This window comes from Cheilinus undulatus, linkage group 21, assembly GCF_018320785.1.
Source record: "Cheilinus undulatus linkage group 21, ASM1832078v1, whole genome shotgun sequence".
Classification (NCBI taxonomy): domain Eukaryota; kingdom Metazoa; phylum Chordata; class Actinopteri; order Labriformes; family Labridae; genus Cheilinus; species Cheilinus undulatus.
In genome coordinates this window covers 27093766-27115695 of record NC_054885.1, presented here as the reverse complement: position 1 = coordinate 27115695, position 21930 = coordinate 27093766, and the positions used below count along the sequence as shown (strand labels likewise).

At 39.9% G+C, this 21930-nt stretch overlaps 1 protein-coding gene across 2 annotated transcripts in view; it reads right to left on the bottom strand.

Annotated features, from left to right (window-relative positions):
- The window catches only part of brd4 (bromodomain containing 4), a 50464-nt gene that overhangs the window by 3785 nt on the left and 24749 nt on the right, over positions 1-21930 (bottom strand). For both annotated transcript variants that reach the window (XM_041816841.1, XM_041816840.1), the window contains exons 2-18: positions 12871-13252; positions 10914-11051; positions 10685-10820; positions 10240-10580; positions 9747-10130; positions 9525-9653; positions 7650-7880; positions 7332-7561; positions 6504-6835; positions 5820-5915; positions 5344-5733; positions 4002-4790; positions 3804-3910; positions 3558-3708; positions 3325-3455; positions 2971-3176; positions 640-886 (exon numbers count right to left, since the gene is read on the bottom strand). In XM_041816841.1, coding sequence (XP_041672775.1) covers positions 640-886; positions 2971-3176; positions 3325-3455; positions 3558-3708; positions 3804-3910; positions 4002-4790; positions 5344-5733; positions 5820-5915; positions 6504-6835; positions 7332-7561; positions 7650-7880; positions 9525-9653; positions 9747-10130; positions 10240-10580; positions 10685-10820; positions 10914-11051; positions 12871-13098 — 4266 coding nt within the window. In that variant the 5' untranslated portion in view covers positions 13099-13252. The remainder of the gene's footprint in view (positions 1-639; positions 887-2970; positions 3177-3324; positions 3456-3557; positions 3709-3803; positions 3911-4001; positions 4791-5343; positions 5734-5819; positions 5916-6503; positions 6836-7331; positions 7562-7649; positions 7881-9524; positions 9654-9746; positions 10131-10239; positions 10581-10684; positions 10821-10913; positions 11052-12870; positions 13253-21930) is intronic.

The following is a 21930-nucleotide window of genomic DNA, read 5'->3' as shown; positions in this document are numbered from 1 at the left end:
CTGGCCTACAGGAGATAACAGTTTATGTTTCATATATTTATCATTGTGTTGGTTATAATGTAGAATTATTTGTTACTTGTGTTTGTTGAAAAACACGCAAGATAAGAAACTTTAAAAATAATTAAGTTTAATTGCAATATTGGGGGAAAAAGACCCAAATAGATTATTTTTCCCAAATTGTCCATCCCTTGTAGCTCCTGAGGAGTTGTATAGTAATAATAAAGTAAAATACAACAGCTGTTTTGGAATGTAATGAGGAATCATTCGCTCCCTATATGCTACTCTGTAGTGAACAGAGGTGGAAAAGTACAAGAGTATTGTTTTAAAGGAAAAAAATAAAGTTACTATAATTGAAACTTACAAGTAGAGGTCAAAATACTGATTCCAAAATGTACTCAAAAAAGTACAAGTACCTAAAGAACTACCCAAATACAGTAATTCGAGTAAATGTGATGTTACTTTCCACCCCTGGCTTTAAGCACTATGTCTAAAATTTGTCACACAGCTAGAACCATATGAAAGATAAACTTTGATTTTATATTTGTGTTTACATTGAGAACTACGGTGCAAATCATATCAAGTTTTGAGGAGTGTCAACTTCAAGTTCATGATTAATAACTTCATAAATATTTATCTCACCGCTTCTCGCCTCCTCCTCTCCTGCTCTCGACGACGTGCTAGTTCTCTCTGTTGGTCTAGTGGGTTCTGAGCAGCAGGCTGAGGTGGCGTAGGGGGTTGAGGAGGTTGCTGAATGGTAGTCGGTTGGGGTTCCTGCTGCGTTTGCTGTTGCTGTTGTGAAGGAGCTTGGATGTGCTGCTCCAGACGCCTGCGTGGCTCCTCGTGCACCCTTCTGCTTGGCTCTATGACGTCCTCTTCATCTCGACCTCTGGAAAATATGAGGCCCAAAATAGTCACACCAGGTGATGCCAAATGCAGTTGATTTTCTCTCTTGGGGGTACACAGCTGCATCATAGAGATCTGGTACTAGCCTAGATATTTAGCTGATAAAGGCTGACCAAAAGATGAAACTACAAGATCTATAACCAACATCACTTTTATAGAAAGTATGCATCTTCCATTTTTACCTTACTCTTAAGATTTATTAACCATTTAGCTAAGATTCTATGTTTTTGGCTGCCTGAAAAAACCCCTCCACAAAGCCTACACTTGATTCTCAGTGACATTTCTGGTCTGCTGTATAGCCACTAGAGGGCATAACACATCATCTTATCGCCCTGAGTTTCCTGTGTCTTTATTGTACATTTTTAACTTACTATCAACCAAACAAAGAAATATTTCTAATGGGTTATTGAGGATGGATAAACCATCAATGATAGGCCTCCAAGATAAAGGCCTTTTAAACAGGTCTTCATAGCTGTAAAGTTAAACTGACATCATCTTCCAATACAATCTTTAACTCTAAAACATTTAATTTAACAAGTTGTACAATGGCCCTTTGGTCATGAAAACATGTAGAGCCATTTTCTTAGGGTTTTACAAACACTTCAATGGATGCTGATTTTGTCCACAATACAACAACTTATCCACTACTAACAACAACAAGCCAGTTAAGGGAGTTTCAACCTCAAAGGACATTTTTCATCAAATCTCTGTTGCTCCAAACTCTCAGAATGGCCTCCTTTATCTATAAAAATATCCCTATGAATGTTCATCAGTGCCAGTCCAGTGTCATACTTCTTAGATGGTTTTAACTTACTTAAACAGCCCAAGGAGGGCTCAGTACTAGGATAGGACGACGTGTACAGAATGGAATTATAGTTCAAGCATTTTTTTTTTAAACTTTTTTAAAAAAAGTTAAATAAGTTTTAAAGTCTGTATCTCCATCTATGACACAGATGCGCTCTCTTTTTCTCCCTCCTCCCTCACTTCACACACAGTCAGTAGTGCTGCTGGTGGAAAGGACACATAAACTGGAGGAATTTGTTATGAATATTCATGTTTTTTACCCCCCATTCCTTCTCAGTACTGATACCAGTATCAACAAAAGAACATCAAGCAAGAGTGTTTCTGAAGAACCTGGCAGGTGCCACAGTTGGTTATTCTGCCATTCCCAAAGTTCAACATCCACATCAGCGGTGTCGAAATTGGGCATCAAAGCCTCGTAAAAAGATTCTCATTCAAAAAAAACCTCCAGATTTTTACATTTTCCCCACAAACAATTCAGCGCTAACCTGACACAGCAGATGGATTTGTTTCACACATCCATCTGGAGTCTGTCACATCTTAACGGGCCAATCAGAGCAACAAACAAGTGATGTGGCTGCGACCGAGGTGCACATGTGCGGTTACTGAGGAATAACCCAAACCATGGTGACTAAAGACATGTCTGTACACGACTTTTGTCGTTTTTGAAAAGGAAACAACTCACTGCTGTTCTTTGTTCTTCTTTTAACGAAGAAATATATCAAGTTCTAATAAAGCTGGCGCTTTCGCACCACTAAGCTCTTTTGCCATAATTGCACTGGCCTCTTGTTGCTGCTTGCTTACATCACGACTCTGCCGCGCCTGAAAGTACTGCCCCTCGTCACTGATTGGTCCAGTCACTTTCTAACCGGGCCCAAACGGTTCAGACGGGAGCTTTGCAAAATGGATTTGCCAGTGAGAAACAAGGAAACGGGCGTATCCATCTGCTTCGCAAGGTTAATTCAGCACCAGACATGTTTCATAAAAATAACCTCTGACCTGTTACCACTACAAGTTACGTTGCACCAATCACACACCTCCAACTGTATTTTCATCATGATGTTTGTCAGCAGACACAGCCAAAGACTGCAACTCAGGAAAAGAAAAAGTAAAGAAATGGAAAGAACTAAACCCATTAAATACACTATCTGCTGTTATGGTTTATTTTCATAAAAAAAAAAAAACATGTATATATCAGTAATAAATTGTACGCACAGGGCGTACAGGATTACAACTGGTGGTGCCACTGCCTCTAGACAACCTTACCGCAGTTTATCCTGCTCTCTGCGTAGTCTGTCTTTTTCTGCTTGCTCTGCCTGGGCTTTTAGGGCTTTCTCCCTCTCCTCTTTTTCCCGGGCTGCACGTCGAAACTGCTCAAAGCTGTCACTAGATGACTTCACTGCAGATAAAGGCGTGGATGTTGACTTTTGTGCCAGACTGGCCCATGAGCCCATATTCTTCAGTTTCACATCCTGAGAAAGCACCAACACAGAGATGAGGAGAATAGGTCATTACCGTTTTGCACAAAATCAAAAAACTTGCAAGGTGAAATCAAATAAAGGTCAAACATTAACAACTGAAAGAGGACAACCTTTTATTTCAAAGGGGTATTACACCTACTTGTACTTTTTTGGAGGCAGTTGAGGTCTTTGATTCCTGCTTGAATTTTTCCTTCTCCTGCAGAGAGGGTGGTGGTCCACTTGGCTCAGAGGAGCGGATGACAGGTCGTGAGCTGTCCATGGACTTCACATCTTCTCAACACAAGGACAAATACAAAAAGACATCGTCTCATTATCAGCTTCTTATTCTGCATTGTCATCCTCAAAAAGAAAAAAAAAAGTCTTGGTACTAACTCGGTTGGCCATGGCTTGGTTGAGAAGGCTTACTATCTGGATGTTTATGATGGTCTGGCCTCATTGCAGGGTTAAACGGCTCTCCTCTCATCACTGGTGACAGAGGAAGTTTGTCCTCTTTAATTCCAGCTTGACTTCCAGGTGCCCTCTGCTACATTGCAAACAAATTCAAAAAGACAAGTATTAAGGGGAGAATATTGAGATATGTTTTCACATGCCTGTTTTCAAACTGAGTGTATTTCTCACCTTTTTGGACTGCATGTTGTGAGGGGGAGAATGGTGAGAGACAGGCGGGTACTGAGGGAGTTGAGGGGAATGCATCATTAGCGGGGAAGGGTTGTCCCTCACATTACCTGTCAAAACAAGGGAGAGGAGAAAAACTTCAGCAGTTTGATCTCTAGAGCAAATCACAAACAGATTTTCATCTCATCCTCCCCCACTCACCTGCATTGTAAGGGTCAGCCTTGGTCAGGCGTGGGGAAGGCTGTTCTTGCTGCTGTTGAATGATTTGCTGTGCTTTGTTGGTGGGCATGGATACCTTGTGTTGTGATCCTTGGGACTGACCAGCAAGTCCAGGACCCTGCTGGTAGTTCAGTTGCTGCTGTTGTGGCTGCTGCTGTTGATGAGCGTGCTGCAAGTGTCGGGCCTGGTGTAGAGGAATCTGTTGGGATGGCGCCTGGTGTGATGGGGCTGGTTGAGCCTGGGACTGAACAGGAAGCTGTGGAGGAGGCAGTGAGGGTTGGGAGGAGAGTTGTGATTGTGCCTGTACAGACTGTAGAAGAGACGTTTGTCCTGGCTGTGGTTGTATTTGTTGTTGCTGCTGCTGACGAGCCTGCGCCTGGAGTGACTGCATGGTCTGCTGGGGCTGGCGGGCTTGCTGGAACTGCTGCAGGTACAACTGTACTTGGTTCATAGGCGTTGTAGACCCTGGCTCTTCATCATCCTCGAGCAACATCTGGGGAGGCTGGGAGGACAGCAAGCCCTGGGGTGTGAGTGTTGGAGGGGACATGGGCTGCTGGTGCAGAGGTTGAGGAGGGTGGAGGATTTGAGAAGAGAGCTGGTGCTGTGGTGGTGGTGGTGCTGCTGGCGGGGTCTGAAGCTGCGGTTGTTGTGGCTGCTGCAGGGCCGACTGCTGTTGAGGAGTTACTGGTTGCTGCTGAGGGGGTTTGGGATGAAGCGGGGCTGCCTTGTGACTGGGTCGAGAAGGCTGCTGAGGCATGGTACTGTGTAAGGCTGCGTAATGCGAGGGCAGAGAAAGAAAAAGACAAAAATTAATACAAATTTGATTTAGCAAAATTATTTTCAACCTCAAGGATATTTTTGTGATTGTGATTCTTTGCACAAGAATAAAAAATGTTATATTTGCAACAATATCAAAGTCACATTAACTTTGTGAGCGCTTTTAAAACAAAATATTTGAAAACTATCAAGTGTACAGTGTAATTTTGAGTAATCCCTTTTTACTTTCTTTTGTCCTATCAATAAAGATCAACAAAATACAATCCCCACTCTTTACTTAAAACTCAAACAAAACTGTTGTTTGGAGTGAAACATAAGAGACTACGTTATCTGTCTACAGGCATTGGGTGATGGTGGTGGTGGTTGCACTTGTAGTCATGATAGCAATGTTTTGGCCTTTTATACTTGTATATCAATCACAGTTGTACACAAAATGCAGGCCAAAAAAAAAGTTATTAAAAGTGTGCCTTGTACAGAAGATTTTACAGCACATCCAAACAGCCATTAGTATTCCATCAGAAGTGCAGCATGCTGTATAGAGTTTTACCTGGAGATGGTAGGATGGGATGTTGGTTGAGGAAGGGGTGTGTCTCAGGGGACACCGGCCCAGCAGAATGAGCATTGAGATGTGGCTGTGCAGGTGAGGACGAATTGCCTGTGTGGTGGGATAGATGCATGAGGGGCTGGCCAAAAGGTGGCAGGGACTCAAAACTCGTCTCCAGTAACTGTGAGGATTCCAGGGGTGCTACAGGGGGCACAATAAAGCCTGCAGGAGAAGGTTGATGTGGTTGCTGAAGGTGCTTCAACTGACTGCTGGACTGAAGTCCTGCAGCTTGGGAATGAAGCCCCGTCTGAGCAGGGCCACTTTGAACGTGAGAATGAGTCTTTTTCCCCTCCTTCACTGACTGACTCTTCTTCTTCTGTTGCTTTATCATTCCTAAAAAAAGAATGAAATGGTGATTTATCACTTAATATCCTGTTTCTGATATGGGTATTTAGGAGGTCAAATGTGCATCAAGTCACCTGTCCCCTCTGCTTCACTGTCTGAGCTGGAGCCGCTGCTCTCAGAAGATGATCCAGCCTTTTTGGAGGTAGCCATGGATTCTATGGGCTTCTCCACTGAAAAAAAGGGTTTATACAAGAAAAATAACATTAAAGGTCACACATCTTACTCCTTTAAGACACGTTTATATTGGTCTCAGAGGTCCCCAAAACATGCCTGGAAAGTTTGTTGCTGAAAAAAACTCCAATATTGGATTTTTGCATGTCCAAAAACCCCTCTGTTTCAGCCCTGCTGTGTTAATGAGCTGTCTGACTCCGCCCAGGACTACACGCCTCTCAGCTGGCAGCTGAGAGGAGGATCAGGAGAGGAGGGTGGAACTTTCTTCCAAGTGGGGAGGGCCAACTGAACCTGGGGGCGTGCTAACTCCCCACATGACATCATGAGAGGAAAATCGGGGAAAATCTGAGAACAGCTTGTTTCAGCACACATTTTCTGAAAGGGTGGGGTGCAGCGGTCTGATTCTTGGAGGGATTGAGGACAGGCCAGGGGCTCATATGCTTGCTAGAAAAGCCTGAAAAAGTGCATAATATGTCCCCTTTAAATTTAGAATCACTAATTGTAATTTTATATTCATCATCTAAATAAATGTGCACACTAAGTTGTTAAAACTCAAAGTAAAAGGTAAGTTTTCTAATGTGGCTTACCTGCAACCTTTTTCTTCTTGCGAAGACAAGTAGACACATATCTCTCGAGTTCACGTAGAGTGGAAGGCTTCAGTGTCTCAAAGTCAATCTCAATCTCATCTGGGTTTGAATTTTTAAGTGAAGGCTCTCTGGACTGGATGATATGCACAACACGGCCAAGCTTGTCACCAGGAAGCTTGTTGATGTCCAAACTAAGCTGCCTCTTCTCCTCGTATGTCATAGGCTTGCACTTTTCCCCTGAAACTGAGGACCCAGCTGGCCCGAGGTCATCTTCTAAGCTGGGGACTGGCTGCAGGTTGGAGGGATGGTTGCCTTTCATCCCTTCCTTTTTACTACAGAGATTTAAAAATGTATTAGCAGGTAGTCTGTTTTTTTTAATTTCTTCTTTTACAATAAGTTTATAAAAAAACAACCTTAAGGTAAACTAATTCTGGCAACAAAGCCCAAAGTGTTATAAAACCAAAAACATAGATTTAACATTTATAGTTTATAGTTAAATTATAACGACTATCCAGAAAAGTATTGTCACAAAACGGAGTCAAGTGCAAATTGAACAAATTGTCCATTTGAAATGATAAACTTCTAAAGCACAACAAAATTTTTAAAAAGCAAAACACAACTATATGAAAAGACATACAGGTTCTGACTGTACAGCTTAGACATACAGCTTAGAATTACCCCAAAAAGGCGACAGTAAGGGGATTCTGTATTTTAGAAGAGTATTCTTAGCTGTACCAAGTTAAGCTGAAGACTAAAGACATGCATTAAAGAGTTGCTGTGAGTCTCTGTGTGAAATGAAGAACATTTATATTCAAGTGAATTACCCACCTGGTTTTCTTCTTGGGTACAGCCTCTTTAATGTTATTGTTGCTGTTCTTTGTCTTCTTAGACAGCTGTGGAACTGGTGTAGCATCTTGCATCTCTTCTACAAGGCTGGGCATGCCTCCTTTCTTTTTATGCTTATCTTTTTTCTTATCCTTTTTTTCCTTCTCTTTTCGCTTTGGTTTGCTGGTTTGTGGTTGGGACAGGGCAGCCAGCTGTTCATGGACAGCCTTCAACTGTGCCAAGAGAAAAGACTGGTTCTCAACAAAGATAAGGAATGGACCACGAGTTTCCTGCTACTGCCATACTTATCTGCTCACTGACCTGTTCCTGAAGTTCCGCCAATCTCTGGGCTCTTTCCTCTTCAGAGTCATCCGTCGAGGATTCAGATTCAGAGGATGAGTCACTGGAGCTGTCTGAAGATGAGGCAGCATGGGCAAGAGGAGGCTGGGGCTTTACAGGGGCAGGATGGTGAAGAGTAGGAGCAGGGTTGGAAACCAGTGGCTTGCTCTCAGGTTCATCTGGCATCTTGGCAAAGCGCATCTCAAAGACATCCTAAAATGAGCAAAAGGAAGGAAACACACAGCTCAGAAAATTTAAAATAACATTTAATCATCACATTATAACACCCAGTAAGCCAAACTTCAGGGATGTCAGTCTGCTTATTAAGGAAAAAAATGATTGTGAATCAATTTCACCTCTTTTGTTTTAAGTGACACCAGGTAAAATGGAGAGGAAAGGGAGTGATTTTTCCTGTGATAGCAACAAACGATTGCTCTCTCCTTATCCTTTCTGACTGGTTCTCCTCTAGTTGGTGCTGTGTTGGTGTCCTTGACACTAATGGCAGTATGAGGTGGTACCTGTAGCCCAATCAGGTTGTACAGGTATTCCAGCTCCTCCAGGATAACACATCCATATGTGTGGCCACAAGAAGGGTTGCTGTGTCTCCCTGCACAGTTTCAAGAGCATGGAGGCTTGAGGAGTTGTGGACAAGGCAGTGGGAGGAAATCATCCCAGCAGCAGGACTGGCAACTGCTCCTTTGTGTAAGGAGGAACAGGAGAAGCACTGCCAGAGCCCTACAAAAGGAACTCCAGGAGACTTCTGGTTAGCATGCAACTAATGACTATGACCGGTTTAGCAGTGGATTTCAAGTTAACCCAACATCCATTGGGGATGACATTGGATAGCTACTGGGGTTTGAGTGACTCTGCAACCTCACAGTGGTGCAGTAGGCTCTAGGTTCTTCCTGGTGCAGGATAATGCTCTGCCTCATGTGGCCAGGGCGTTTAGGCAGTTCCTGGATGACATCGGCATTGATGCCATTAACTCACTCTGTCCTTCCACAGATCTAAATTCAGTTCAGCAATTAAGAGGCATTATGTACTGCATCGGTTAATCTGATGCTGTCAAGTACCACATCAGACTGTCCTGAAGGTCACTCATGCCCTGATCCAGGTCTGGTGGGAGATCTCCCAGGACACCGTCAGCTGTCTCATTAGGAGCATGCCCAGGTGCTTTATGGAGAGCATACAGCCCTGCAGAGTTCAAATACACTTCTAGGTCATACTTTAGGTTGCCATAATAAAATTCACCCAACTTGGATCAGCCTGCAATTTCCACTTTTTATTTTAGTTTTGAGTGTGATTTTGAATTTGGTCCTCAGAGTTTTATATTGGCAATCCCTATGCCATTTTGATCATAACAAATTACATAATTTATACCAAAAAAGACTTTCTGCTTGAATAATTTGTTATATTACTATGTGATGTGTGATTTAAGAGTTCCCTTAATTGTGGTGCATAAAATACATTATCTCTCTTGTAAAAATACAACAAATTTAGCAAACATTTAAACAACAACAAATGATAATTACTTGCACATATTTTTAATCTCCAAGTTATTTAGGTTTCTACAATGACAAATGTCTTGGTCAACATCCAAAGAAATGCATGTTTTGTCTATTGTGAATCATCCAACGGAAAATGCCTGCTTTTAATGTTAATAAAACAACCCTTTTCTCTCAATTACCTTATTGCAATCTAATCTCGAATACAACTTAAATTTCCTAAATGTAGGCTTTAGTTGGAATTGTTACTTGAAATAGTAAGATGTTAGATAATAATAATAAGTCTACGCTGATGAACTGCCCACCCTTTTTAATCAAGCAAAAATCTGTTTGAGTCTAAGATTATCTTTACCTGTAGTTTACGTGCCATGTGTACCACCTCATGGTCCGGTGGATTATACTTGTAGCAGTTTGAAAACATTAATCGTACATCAGCAGCAAACTCCTGGGGTTCCCTGTATTGCCTGTTCTCCAGTTTGGCCTATGACACAAAACAAAAATAATTTGCCATTAAACAAAAAAACCTCTTTTGCCTACATTTTATAGGAAACTGCTGTAGGACTTGTTAACTCACCTTGATGGTGCTGAGGTCCATTGGATGTTTAATGATATCATGATAATCATGTAGCCCTAGGGCATCCACATCAACAGGTTTATAGAAAGGCCAGGCATAAGCAGAATGCTTCTTTGACAGCATTTCCCTAACCAGACTAGCACAGTATCCAAGTTGATCCTGCGGTTTCGGGCTATGACCTCCACTTGGTCCACTTAGTCCTATCGCTGTGCCTATTTGATGCTGAGAGTCTGGAGCTTCCTTCTTCAGTAGTTTCGTAGGTCGTGTACTCTCTCGCCTGTTAAGTGTCTTCCCAGATTTGGACTCTGCCGGCGAAGACTCACTCAGTTGGTCATTTGCTGTGGGCGTTGTAGTGTCTGCTTTCCTTTTCTGGCTCTTTCTTTGCTGGATTAAGTTGAATAAAAATAAAGCAAATAACTTAGCAAAGAGAAAGATCCTGAGATCAAAAATATACATGACTATCCATTCCAGTTTCCCTGTCAGTTATACTCACTTTGGTCATAGTTATAGGGTTCTGCAGCATGGGGGCAGGGCTCTGGATTGATGCTGGGGGAAGGGTGGTCTGAGCAGGGGGAGGCACAGAAGTCATGATGGGAACTTGAGGAGCACAATCTGATTGGCTCAGGGAGTAGGGAGCTCCAAGCTGTGGTGCATGGCTGGATAACGTTGGGGGCACAAGGGTTGGCATGGCCTGCATCAAAGGCTGGGGAGGTAGAGAAGGCGGGCCCTGCGCTGGTGCTCTGTTCTGGGATGCTGCTGAAAGATTTGACAGACCGCGTGTTTGAGGAGTCGTGGACGATGTATCAATGATGGCCCCTGGTTTTAAGTTCAGACCTACAAGAGAGAACAACACACTTGGATAAACATACCATTTATCAAGAAAAGGCTCCTAGAACAATTTGAGGTGACAGGGATAGTATGATTGTATGACAACATACCTGCATCCCTTCTGCCCCTGCCACGTCCTTTCCCTGTCATGACAACTATCTCTGTTTCCTCCTCAGGCATTTCTGTGATCTTTTGAAGGAAAGCCTTTTCCAAAGTCTCAGCCATTAAAACAATGTCATCTCCAGGCTAAGAGAGGGAGACAAATACTTTCAGAACACTCAGAGAAATCTCATAATCCTTAGCATTTTAAGGTTGTGGGGAAAAGTATAAAATGGTTACCTTGTTGTATATGTAGCAGTTAGAAAACATCTGGTTGAAGTCTTCAATACATTCTTGGGCATTCCTGTAGTAACTGTTCTCTAGCCTTTTCTTGATTGTTCCCAAGTCCATTGGTTTCTTGATAATTGTGTAGTAGTCCTGGGAAGGTTAAATAACAGTTATAATTATAGGTTTGAAAAATTTTGCTTTCAATGAATAAAAGCACTTAATTACAAGATTTGTGATGAATATATCAAAATCAGTCACACATCAAGCATTCTTTTACAAATAGCCTTACTGCTAACCCTTTTTGTAATTTCTGATTTCAAACTACGATGTTTTATTCTTATTCTGTTCTTCACCTTGTTGAGAGTTGATGTGTAAGCTACTTTAATCTGATCATGTTGCTTTCTTTCAGTACAACAGACACATACACAAACACGTCTGCACCTCTGTTCTCTGCATGAGGCTGCATCAATAGCATTTCTTGTTAAATTTGGATCCACCTTAACGCATCACTGTATGAGTAAACTTAGTTTAGAAATTTGTGTTTGGAGGATCATTTCATTGTTGCAACAATGGTTCTTGGCAATAAATCTTATACTGTTAAACATCCGGCTTATTTCCCTTTTAAATGGTGCCACATTTTTAAGGAATATTCATTTGTGGGATGAGCAGCAGAACTGAGGATGTGGATTGCACCCATGAAAAAACTGCAAGCGCAAAACGGCTTTTTCTGCCATTGACTCTTGTTTGGTCGACTGGATGACTTAAGTCTGAAGAAATAAGACATATTGGCAATTTATCAGTTTATTCATTTGACAAACAGGAGCCTCAGTAGTGTGTGGTAAAACTATACACAGCCACAACAGCCTGACACCTCCTCCACATGATGTTCGTCAGCCTGGTCACACGCTGCTTTGGTTTGGTATCCCATTGTGCAACCAACATTTTGTGGGGCTGTTGTGGCTGTTTTTAAATTGCCAATATGTCTTATTTCTTCAGACTTTAATAACCAACCCACCAAACAACACCTAACAAGAGTCAATGGCATGATAAGTTGTTTTGCACTGGCAGATAAGATTTGGCAAATTTTTTATGGTTGCAACCTGCATACCCAGCTCTACTGCCCAATCCCACAAATGAATATTCCTTACAAATATGGCACCATTTAAAAGGGAAATAAGTCGGTTTTCTTACAGTATAAGATTTGTTGCCAAGAAGCATTGTTACAACAAAGAAATAATCTACTAAACACAAATTTCTTCACTTTTTGTGGTAAATTTATGTGTTTCTTTGAAGCTGTGACAGGCATGGAGGGAGGATATTAAAAGAAGACAACCTAATGCATCAGCCTCAAACGGAGTTTAACTCTTGAATGGATACAATAATAAAACTGAAAGTTGAAGAAACTTAAGACATATGTTTTTATCAATTTTACAATGCTGTTGTGGATAGTTGTACAATAATTGATATATGGTATGGCATAAGATTGTGGTTAATTTGAGCTTTTTTTCACAGTTTTTACATATTGTTTTTACTTAATTAGGTAAAAACAATATGTAATGGAAGTGGGACAAAAACAGGTTTTAAAGTGTTTTTAAGAATTGAATGTCAGTGTTTATCCACACTCTCTGGAGCCAATTTTTTCAATACATAAGCATATCCTTTGGTCAAAGGCAGGTCTACTAATGTTCAAACTGACTTGGCCATTCAACTCTAAAAGAAGAATATCAGAGACACACTGACAACATGTGTGGAAATCTGACAATGTACAGCTGCATGTTCATTAAAAATGAGGATAGGAGGGGTATATTTTCACACTTAAACTACATCATTGCATTGAAGAAATTTAAATTTATTAAGCATTGATGTGTAGCTTCATATTGCCGGGTGACAAACATGAAGGTGACATTTAACCTGTTGACGGTTTGGAGGTATGCAACACCATCCACATACAGACAAAGCTTGTACTCACAGGCAAGTTAAGTTTTATTGCATCCACTGGTGCATGAAAGGGCCAGGCAAACTGGTGCTTCCAGAGGCCTTTCACCACCATCTTGAGCAGGTATTGCAGCTGATTGGTCTGGCGCTTTGGCCTGCTGGGATCAGTATACTCTGGGGGTGGGGGGTTGCTAAATAGCTGGGCCTGCCCCTGGCTGCTGCTGCTGCCCGACATCTGTGCTGCATCCACGCCGTCCCCCATTCTGGCAGAATTGGGCGTGGGCTCGGGCCCCGGAGCGGGAGCTGGAGCAGGGGCAGGGGTAGTGGTGTTGGCAGGACACCAGTTCAGTCTTGGCCCCGGCACAGACTCCACTGACAGAGCACGGCTGATCCCATTGCACTCCTCACTGGACTCTCTGAATGGAGAAAATTGAACATCGTCATTATCATGTCTAAAGAGTGGGCACAATCTTCTGTAAAATTATCTCAAAAGTTTCCATGTTGATAACATGATAGATAATAGGCAAACAAGTTTAGATGTCTAAATTTGAAAATAAATTTTAGGTTTAACTTGTGTAACTAGTACTTTGCCAAAACTACCCTAGTTTATTGTAATACCAAAGGCTTTCTGACTCCATGATCATAGTAACAAATCTGATTTCTGCGGAAACATGGAGAATGCAAACATGGCGACTTAGGCCTGATCATGTTTAAAATAATGTTACATAAATTAGATGAAAATATAATAAAAGAACTGAGAATGTTAACCACAAAAAGGCACTCAGAATGGATTTCAGCAAACTGTTACAGAGAAAAAATTTGAGGTCCTGCTAGTACAAGGAATTAAGAAGGGAAGGAACCAAAAATCCAGAAGCATTCATATCACAAAAGATGGTTCTAATAAACAGTGTTGCTGTTAAGATTATATAATTTGCTGTATTTCAACAACTACAAACCCCTCATACCTCACACTTTTAAATTAGTTTGTTCAAGGAAAAACGACTTGTGGCATAAATTGAGTGCTATATGAAATAAACTAATAATTTATTTGTATCCCTTCTTACCCAGTCTCACTCTGTTCAGACATGTGCACTACATGGACCCTGTACAATTTTGCAGGCTTGGAAGTAAATTTAAATTGTTATTTAGAAGTTTTGGACAAATGCATTGCCACAAACCTCTCTTCCAGGTTTGATATGCGTAGCAGAGTAAGGGTTAAAGGGACAATGACAGCCCACTTTACAGTTCAAAGCAATATACTATAGGCTTTTGACGTAGCCAAACAACACAAATCATTAATTCAAGAACACCCATTGCCATTTGTGACGTACTGCACTCAGGGATCCTAGTACAGAAAATAATACTGGGCAATTATTTGGCCCCTCATCCTTCCATGTTTTTATTTCTATACAATGAACCTCTCATTTTGTCTTAGGTAGGAAAAGTAGTGGGATACATTATACTAGGGCTGCTCAATTATTGTAAAAATGATAATCAAATGAATAAAAACAGGAACAGAACAAGTACATGTGGCCCAATAATCGTTTGATCAAAATTATCTTGTTTTTATGATATTTAGAAGCCAAAATTGTGATCGAAATTGAAAATCAATTAATTGGTTGCCCAGCTCTACTTTACAGTAATCCAGATGTTGGTAGGCCCCACTATGCATTGATTTGCCTTCAAATTCTATATTATATCAAAGCAATATTAGATAGATTAAACTAGTGCTAACGATCTAGAAAAAAATAACTTATTGTGATTATCTTGACTCATACTCATTTTTGTATTGAAGAGGATGAAAATTTCCATCATTCTCATTCTGAGTTAAAAAAAAAGATACAAAAATAAATAGGGATTCCTTATAATTAACTCATCTAAAAACTGACACTTGAATGTTTGCATGTGGGGAGCAGAACATCTGCTGCATAAAAGTATTAAATTGGTATTTTGAAAGACATTTTAGGTCAAAGAAATATTGCATCTATTGCAATTTAAATTTAAATCGAAATCTAAATTAACTAACCAGGCTTACTACTAAATTTATAAATGAGTCATGGCAGAAACAGATTTATAAAAATTTCATAACAATGCAAAGTCCAAACTGTATTAAAATATATCCAACTTCACTGAAAACTCACAAGAAAATTCTACAACACATTTTATAGCCCAAAATAAAAGAAAAAAATCATCCGTTGAACCATGTTCCTTCAAGCATGATTGAAAACCTTTTCAAAGACCATTCAAGAATTACCTCTAAACATACCTTGACAATGCTAAAACAGGTTATGTGTAAATGTGTTTTAGTAGATCTTTGTCTTCCCATTCTATCTCAGGATAAGGGTCTGTTTTGGGATGAGGGCAAACATTAAAAAAGGTTTTGTGGGAAGTTTAGCATCATCTGGTAGCTTAGGCACCCAGGGACATCATATTCATGATACTCAGGTAAACGTTGTTAAGACAACCACATGACCAAATAATAATCCAGAAACGTATGAGGAGAAAAAAGGGGAACAAAAATGTAATAGATATGTGCATAGTGCACTAATCATGAGGTGGTGTTTTCAAGCTTCTTAAAGAAACAAGCCAGTCTTGCAGTTCTGCATACTGAAATCCTCCCCCACAAAAGGGTCTGAAAGATAAAACACACACCACTGTATAGATCTGTGACTAGTCTCATACTTAATGAGTCACTTTCTGAGAAGAGGCAAACAGTCTGCATACCACATGATCCTTGTCTTGGCCTCCCCAAGGCACTTAAACATAGTGGAGAATGTGACTAGCTGACCAATATGTTACATGACAACTACTGAAAGGAAAAAGTACTAGCAACACATTTGGTACTTGAGTGGCTGGAAGCAAAAACAACCCACAAATAAGACAAACAAACAAGCACAGAGGCTGTCTAGGCCCAGCACACACAACGTCAATGGCTGTAACAAGTAACTACAAGCGTTGAAAGTAAGACTATTGAGTTGTCAAGTTGTCAATATTGAGATCATGATCTGACTCAGGTTCGACTACATGTACTAGGCAGAAAATTATCTAAGAATATAGTTATTACAATAGTCAACTGGTTTGCATTGCACAATAAAAGAAAAACAAAAGAAAGTAAAAGTAGTTTGTCATCATAACCATTGTATCTTGGTTGCTTAAAGTCAAGACATAAAATCTTATGGTTTGACCGGACTTAATCATTAGGTCATTTAACTACTTAAGCATTTAAGCAGATACCAATTTTTTAATCGTCAAAAACACCGATTGTCTCTTGTGCTAGAAGTTAAGACAGTCTAGTAGTTTTCTAATGTTAGGGGCTTCATTCCAATTGTTCAGGGCTCACAACAGGCCCCCTTGAGTGTGTGGTGCTTCGGGCAAGCAGTTATACCTGATGGTACGCATCAATATTTTATCAATATTTTCTGCTGATACACGATATAGACTGCCAAATTGTACAGCCACTATATTGGCTGTAAACTGCTTCATCTATTAACATCATCCTTACATCTATTATCATCTAATGATGATACATAAATTGAATTCAAGAGCAGCTCTGCTTTAAATGCTTTAAATATCAATTATAGTCCTCTCCATTTCATTATCATCATATTTGCTAATGCTAATATTGTAGCACTCAGTTTTCTTTCAAATCTATTATAGCTAATTTGTCATATATTGCTATCATTGGTGGTGTAAAGATAAACTGATCTGAATCGGATAAGTGATGTTCACGTCAAAGATCCCAGTGCAACTGCCTACAGAGCCCTGGACTACTGGGAATGTAATATGAATATATATGAATATGAATATGAGTTGATGCACTGACTTAAACATTAAAAACAGGTTCACTGAGGCTGTCCTGCTTATCATTCACATGGGGGAGAATGGGGTAAGATGAGCCAATTCTTAATTATACTGTTCTCAAGGTCAGGGAAGACAGAAGTACTGTGAAAACATGAACTTTTATTTCAAGATCTCTGCTATCAAATGAAATTATCATCATGAATCTATAAGAAAGCCGTCTGAAAATATGACCTCCCCATAAAACAACTCCTGTGGATCAACTTACCGCAGGCAAGGAAGGGGTAAGTTGATCAAAGTCAGTGGGTAACTGAGTCATCATAAGGTAAAAAGAACACCTGAGTTTTAAGTTCAAACCTCTGCATAAATGCATTAACAAATAGTTTTAACGTTATGAAGTTGTCAGAACAAACTACCAGTTAGTTTCAAAACCAAAAAAAGTGATTTAATATAACAGTCATCGAGGTTGCAGCACAATATGAGCTGGTGGTCCCTGCCTGCAGTTCCTTAAGCCTTCTGAGGTTGAGGAAGCTTCTGACTTGAATGCAAAGTTTAGGATGACAAAGCCACGAACAGATCTGAGATGTCTGATTCACTTTTGATTAAAGGACAGATCATGTAGCCAAAAATAGGAGGGCAGACTTTTATTCTGCTTTGTTGTCAACAAGTCATGAAAACCAAAAAACCCTTAGCACACGAAGCAGAAGACAAGTCACATCTCCTATGAAGGTTTTCGCTGCATCGCCTGCATTATTTTAATTGTCTATTTCCCATATGGCTAATTGTGTGATTCTGTTAATCCAATGAAAAGAGGATTTGGAAAAAAAAAAGAATAAATACTTTGTCTACTGTTGCATGCAGAGACAATGATTTGTCTCCGATTTGCTTGGGCGGCAACAATGCAAACACATTTCAGAAGTGTATTTGTCTTAGTCAAAGACAGAACTCAAAAGTATTAGGCTATATGCCACTAGATGAGCACAGATAAGCAACTCATATCAAAATATAAAAGGCAAAAACAAAGCCTAATTTTCACAGAAAGAGTCACAAATGTAGCAGCAAAAAGGTGTACCTGTTAAAAATGTACATGTCATGTTGGTACTAGGGATGGGTACCGAATTCGGTACATTTTTAGGCACCGACCGAATTCTGTTGGTACTACCGAGTACCGATTCACGTAAAATCAAACGGTACCATGTTTCGGTACCTAAACGCATCCTTGTGGCTGCAAGAGAGTGGAAGAGTAGTCAATTTTCCATGCCGGACGTGAACACAGCATTGCACACACGTGAGTAATGACGTCGGTGGCAGCTAGCTGAATCCATAAAACAAGCTTGACTTATCGGCTCCCGCTGTACAAATATACAAATATAACGTAACAGACCCTGTATGTGATGTTTATGCTTCTGCGTGAATGGTCACGATTGATGAGTGAGGAGCAGACTCTGCTCTTACCAGGGAAAGATGACATCTTGGTTTTGTTGGAAAAAGAACTGCATGAGGAAAGAAGATGTGCAGTACATGAAGTTCATGGTAGAGGAAGTATCTTGTTTACTTTCATTTGTAATACTTTAATCAGTAAAATTTTATACCTTTTATTTATTTAGTTAGTTATTTTGACTTCATACTCTATTATTCATTTGTTTTAAACTTTTTCTCCCTCCATGGACCCCAACACACATTTTTCCAAGAGGGGAAATTAGAGGAATAGGAGGTAGTGGGCTGGGTTTTAATTTGTGCAATATAAAGAAAAACGCTGGGTAGTTATAGTAGTTTAGGTTTTCCATGTTGGGAGTAATTTTTCTCAGTTATATAAAACAAAAAGTTGATGGGATTTAACAAATTGTCATCAGATGGAAACAAAATTGGAATTAATTGAATTGTTCGGTATTTTAATGAATTGCAAGTGAATCAAATCATAGCCTCTCAATCAAAAATTCAATCAAATCATCTTGGGAAGGTAAAATCCACATGCCCATGCTTGTCACTCATCTGTGGATTTTGCAGAATCCTTTAAAAAATTCCTGGATCCAGATGGTGATCCAGATCAGTCCCAAAATCTAACCAGTTCTTCCTAATGCCATTTCTGACATTTCCTGAAAAATTCATGAAAATCCATCCATGACTTTTTGAGTTATGTTGCTAACAAACTAACAAACGAAAAAACAAACAAACCAACCCACCGGATCACATAACCTCCTTGGCAGAGGTACCAGGTGAACCACAGACAGAACCATCAGCCCTGAAATAAATGTGTGTGCTGCTAATAAATACCTGTGCAGAAGAGACGGAATGAGAGGGATACAGCGTTTAAGTAGTGCATGAAGTGATGATGTTTACTCTATTCCTTTGATATAAATGCTGCTTTAACATGTCTCCATCTCTGGTTTCATTTCACAACACCCATGGCTGTCACTCATCTATCAGCTGTAAGTAATTGCAATAAGAAAGTTCCCTTAAGATACTAACAGCTCGTTGCGCCCTGCAGCGGTAAACTTAGTAAAACAAACTCTGCCATAGATTAATTTGTTCTCTCTTAAAACTGGAGATACAGTCGCTAATCCTAATTTGTTGTCTGACACACGCTGTAGATGGCAGAGCAGCACATACACACATCTGCTCAACAAGCAGCTCATATAAGAAAAAAAGACCATAAAACAATTAAGAGAAAAATCTGTAGATCACAGAAAAATTAAACTGATAGAATTCTTTTACTATCTATTGTGTTAATAATTCCAGATAAAGGCAAAGGATGAGATATACAATTATTTCAACTTTGTAGCTTCTTGCATTTCAGTCTGTAATAGTCAGATGTTAGAAATAATTTCAAAATATCAAGATAGTTCAGGTTTACATAACAGCTTCTGTTATCTTTAATGTTATTTCAACTGTAGCAATGAGAGGTGAAGTAATGAGGATGTGACACATTATTGCATGCATGGATATCCAATATCTAATGTGAAGCTCCAGTGAAATGCATGTCGGAGTCATTGGGGAAGACAGAAGCGTATGTAAGCAATGACATTCAGTGCAAGAGACCTTCACTTTCACTTTTCAGAGTCTCCTTCCTGTAATCCCAAATCTTGTCTTGCTGCACCCCCAGCACTACGAACTTTTACTTTGAAAAATCCTACTGCAACACTTACAGTTTTCACTCAGCTGCATGTCAAAAAGCTACATAACAAAGCTAATGGCTGGCAGATGATGGCTGGCAAAATTTAAAGTGATATAAAAAGGAAAACAAAGATATTTACTCTCTTCACAGAAATTAATCAGTTGTGAGGAAATATTTTGGATTTCTGAGAAAAGATGAGTGAACAGCTACCCTAGATGCTGCTGCCAGATCAACACCTCTGACCAGCTTTGTTCTTCAAAAGCTGAACCATAACTCCAAACGAGCTATGAGCATAAGATCTTCCATTTCTTGTACCATCAGTAAAGACAATGTTGACAATGACATTTTCTAGAGAACTACTTTGTATTTAAGAGCCAAAATATTCAATCTAATCGCACAACAGTGAAACTTCCATACCAAGGCTGTATGATCAAGTTAAAGGTGAGATTAAACTAATACACGCTGACATGTTGCTTTAACTTCAGATGGATGAATATCACGCACAACAGAAGTATATGTTTCTGTGAAATGACATATGATTGATACTTGTTACCAAAAAAGTTATGATTATCAGACACTAGGGGTGTGAATCTCTCCTTCTCAAGAAGATTTGATTTGAATCTCGATTCAAAGCCTAAGATTCGGTTCGCTGCTGATTTATTAAAATACAGATCCATTCAGTCGATTCGATCCGGTTTGGTCCGATTTGATATGGCACAATCTGATTATGGTATAAAAACAACTTTGCGCTTCATCAAAAATGAGAAAAAAAGGGGAAAACAGGATAATTTCATAAAAATCTAAGTTTATTTGATCTTATCTATGAAAGAGACTAAATGCAGGGGTACTATGCAAACATTCTGAAATTATGTTAAGAAAGTTTTCATCACACATAGGCCCACGTGTCTTACTCTGACAGTAAGTTGTGGGATAAATATTCTGTAGTCTGTCAATAGTCTGGCGACCCATTAGCGATCACATAAGTTAGCTTAGATGTTGTCGTTTTGGGGACAAATCCAGGTCTGCTGGACTGCGACGGTGTAGCCTGGCGTTATGGCTTGATCCCGTGTTGTTGTTAGCGACTTTGCTAACATTAGAAAAGATGCGTTTTGCCCTAAGATGGTACCTCAGACCCACTGTACTTTCGGAGTAAAGACAGTTCATCACCGCAGTATGTACACACAACTTTTGTTTCATCCAGACTTTCATTAGGCAGCTTTTTAAATTGAAATTTGTGTTTGACCTGCCTTTAACCTTTTCACCCCAGGGACGTAAACATCTGCGTATGAGGACTACGAGAGGAAGTTGTGGTGGTCAAACTTAATCATATGATTAAATTGTATTGTTACTTTTTTAACGCGTTAAGCTTCCCAGATTAATCAAGAGCATTAATATGTTTATATTTACAGGTCTACAAACAACATTTAAACATATAAAATACTAGGGGTGTAACAATTCATTGATGTATATCGATATATCGATTGGTTGATTGATGATCTGATCAGATCGATGGAAAGTCAAAACGTTGATCTAAATGGATGCTTCAAGCTACGCTTTTATTTTGAAATTACCCCCGCACGCCTGTTGACAGTTTCCTCCCCAGGCAGCGCTCTTAACAAGTTAGCCACAAGCTAACTAAGTAGCAGCCGTGGCCTAAAGTTTCGCGGCTGAGGGAAAGAGGATCTCCTCTCCGCTCTCTGCTGTGTGGATATATTTCAGGTACACACTACTGCAGGATGGTTCTCTCCCCTTAGTTTGTCGACTACATCTATGTCTTTATCTGTATATAACCACCATATGAGATCGTTCACAGATAAAAACACTCCACTCTTTATAACTGAGGAAGCGAGTGCTGTCTGCAGCAGAACGCAGATACAGAGAGGAAAAAGTCCGCTGCTACATATCTCCTTTGATAAACTTATTTCACATCGCCGTCTCATGTTAGATTTATTATGAAAATATAAGCTGTCCAAACCTAGCGTGGTTCAAGCAGGACAGCTGTTCTCTGTATACCCCCACCCCCTCGCTCTTGTTATAAAGCATCACAGGAACGTCTTTAATAATAAAACTTTGCTCTAGTATTCTAACCTTTCTATTTATTAAAATCAAGGTTTCAAGAAATAAAAAATGAAAAAGAATCCTTACATAACATCATATGCCACACATTTTACCTCATTTAAA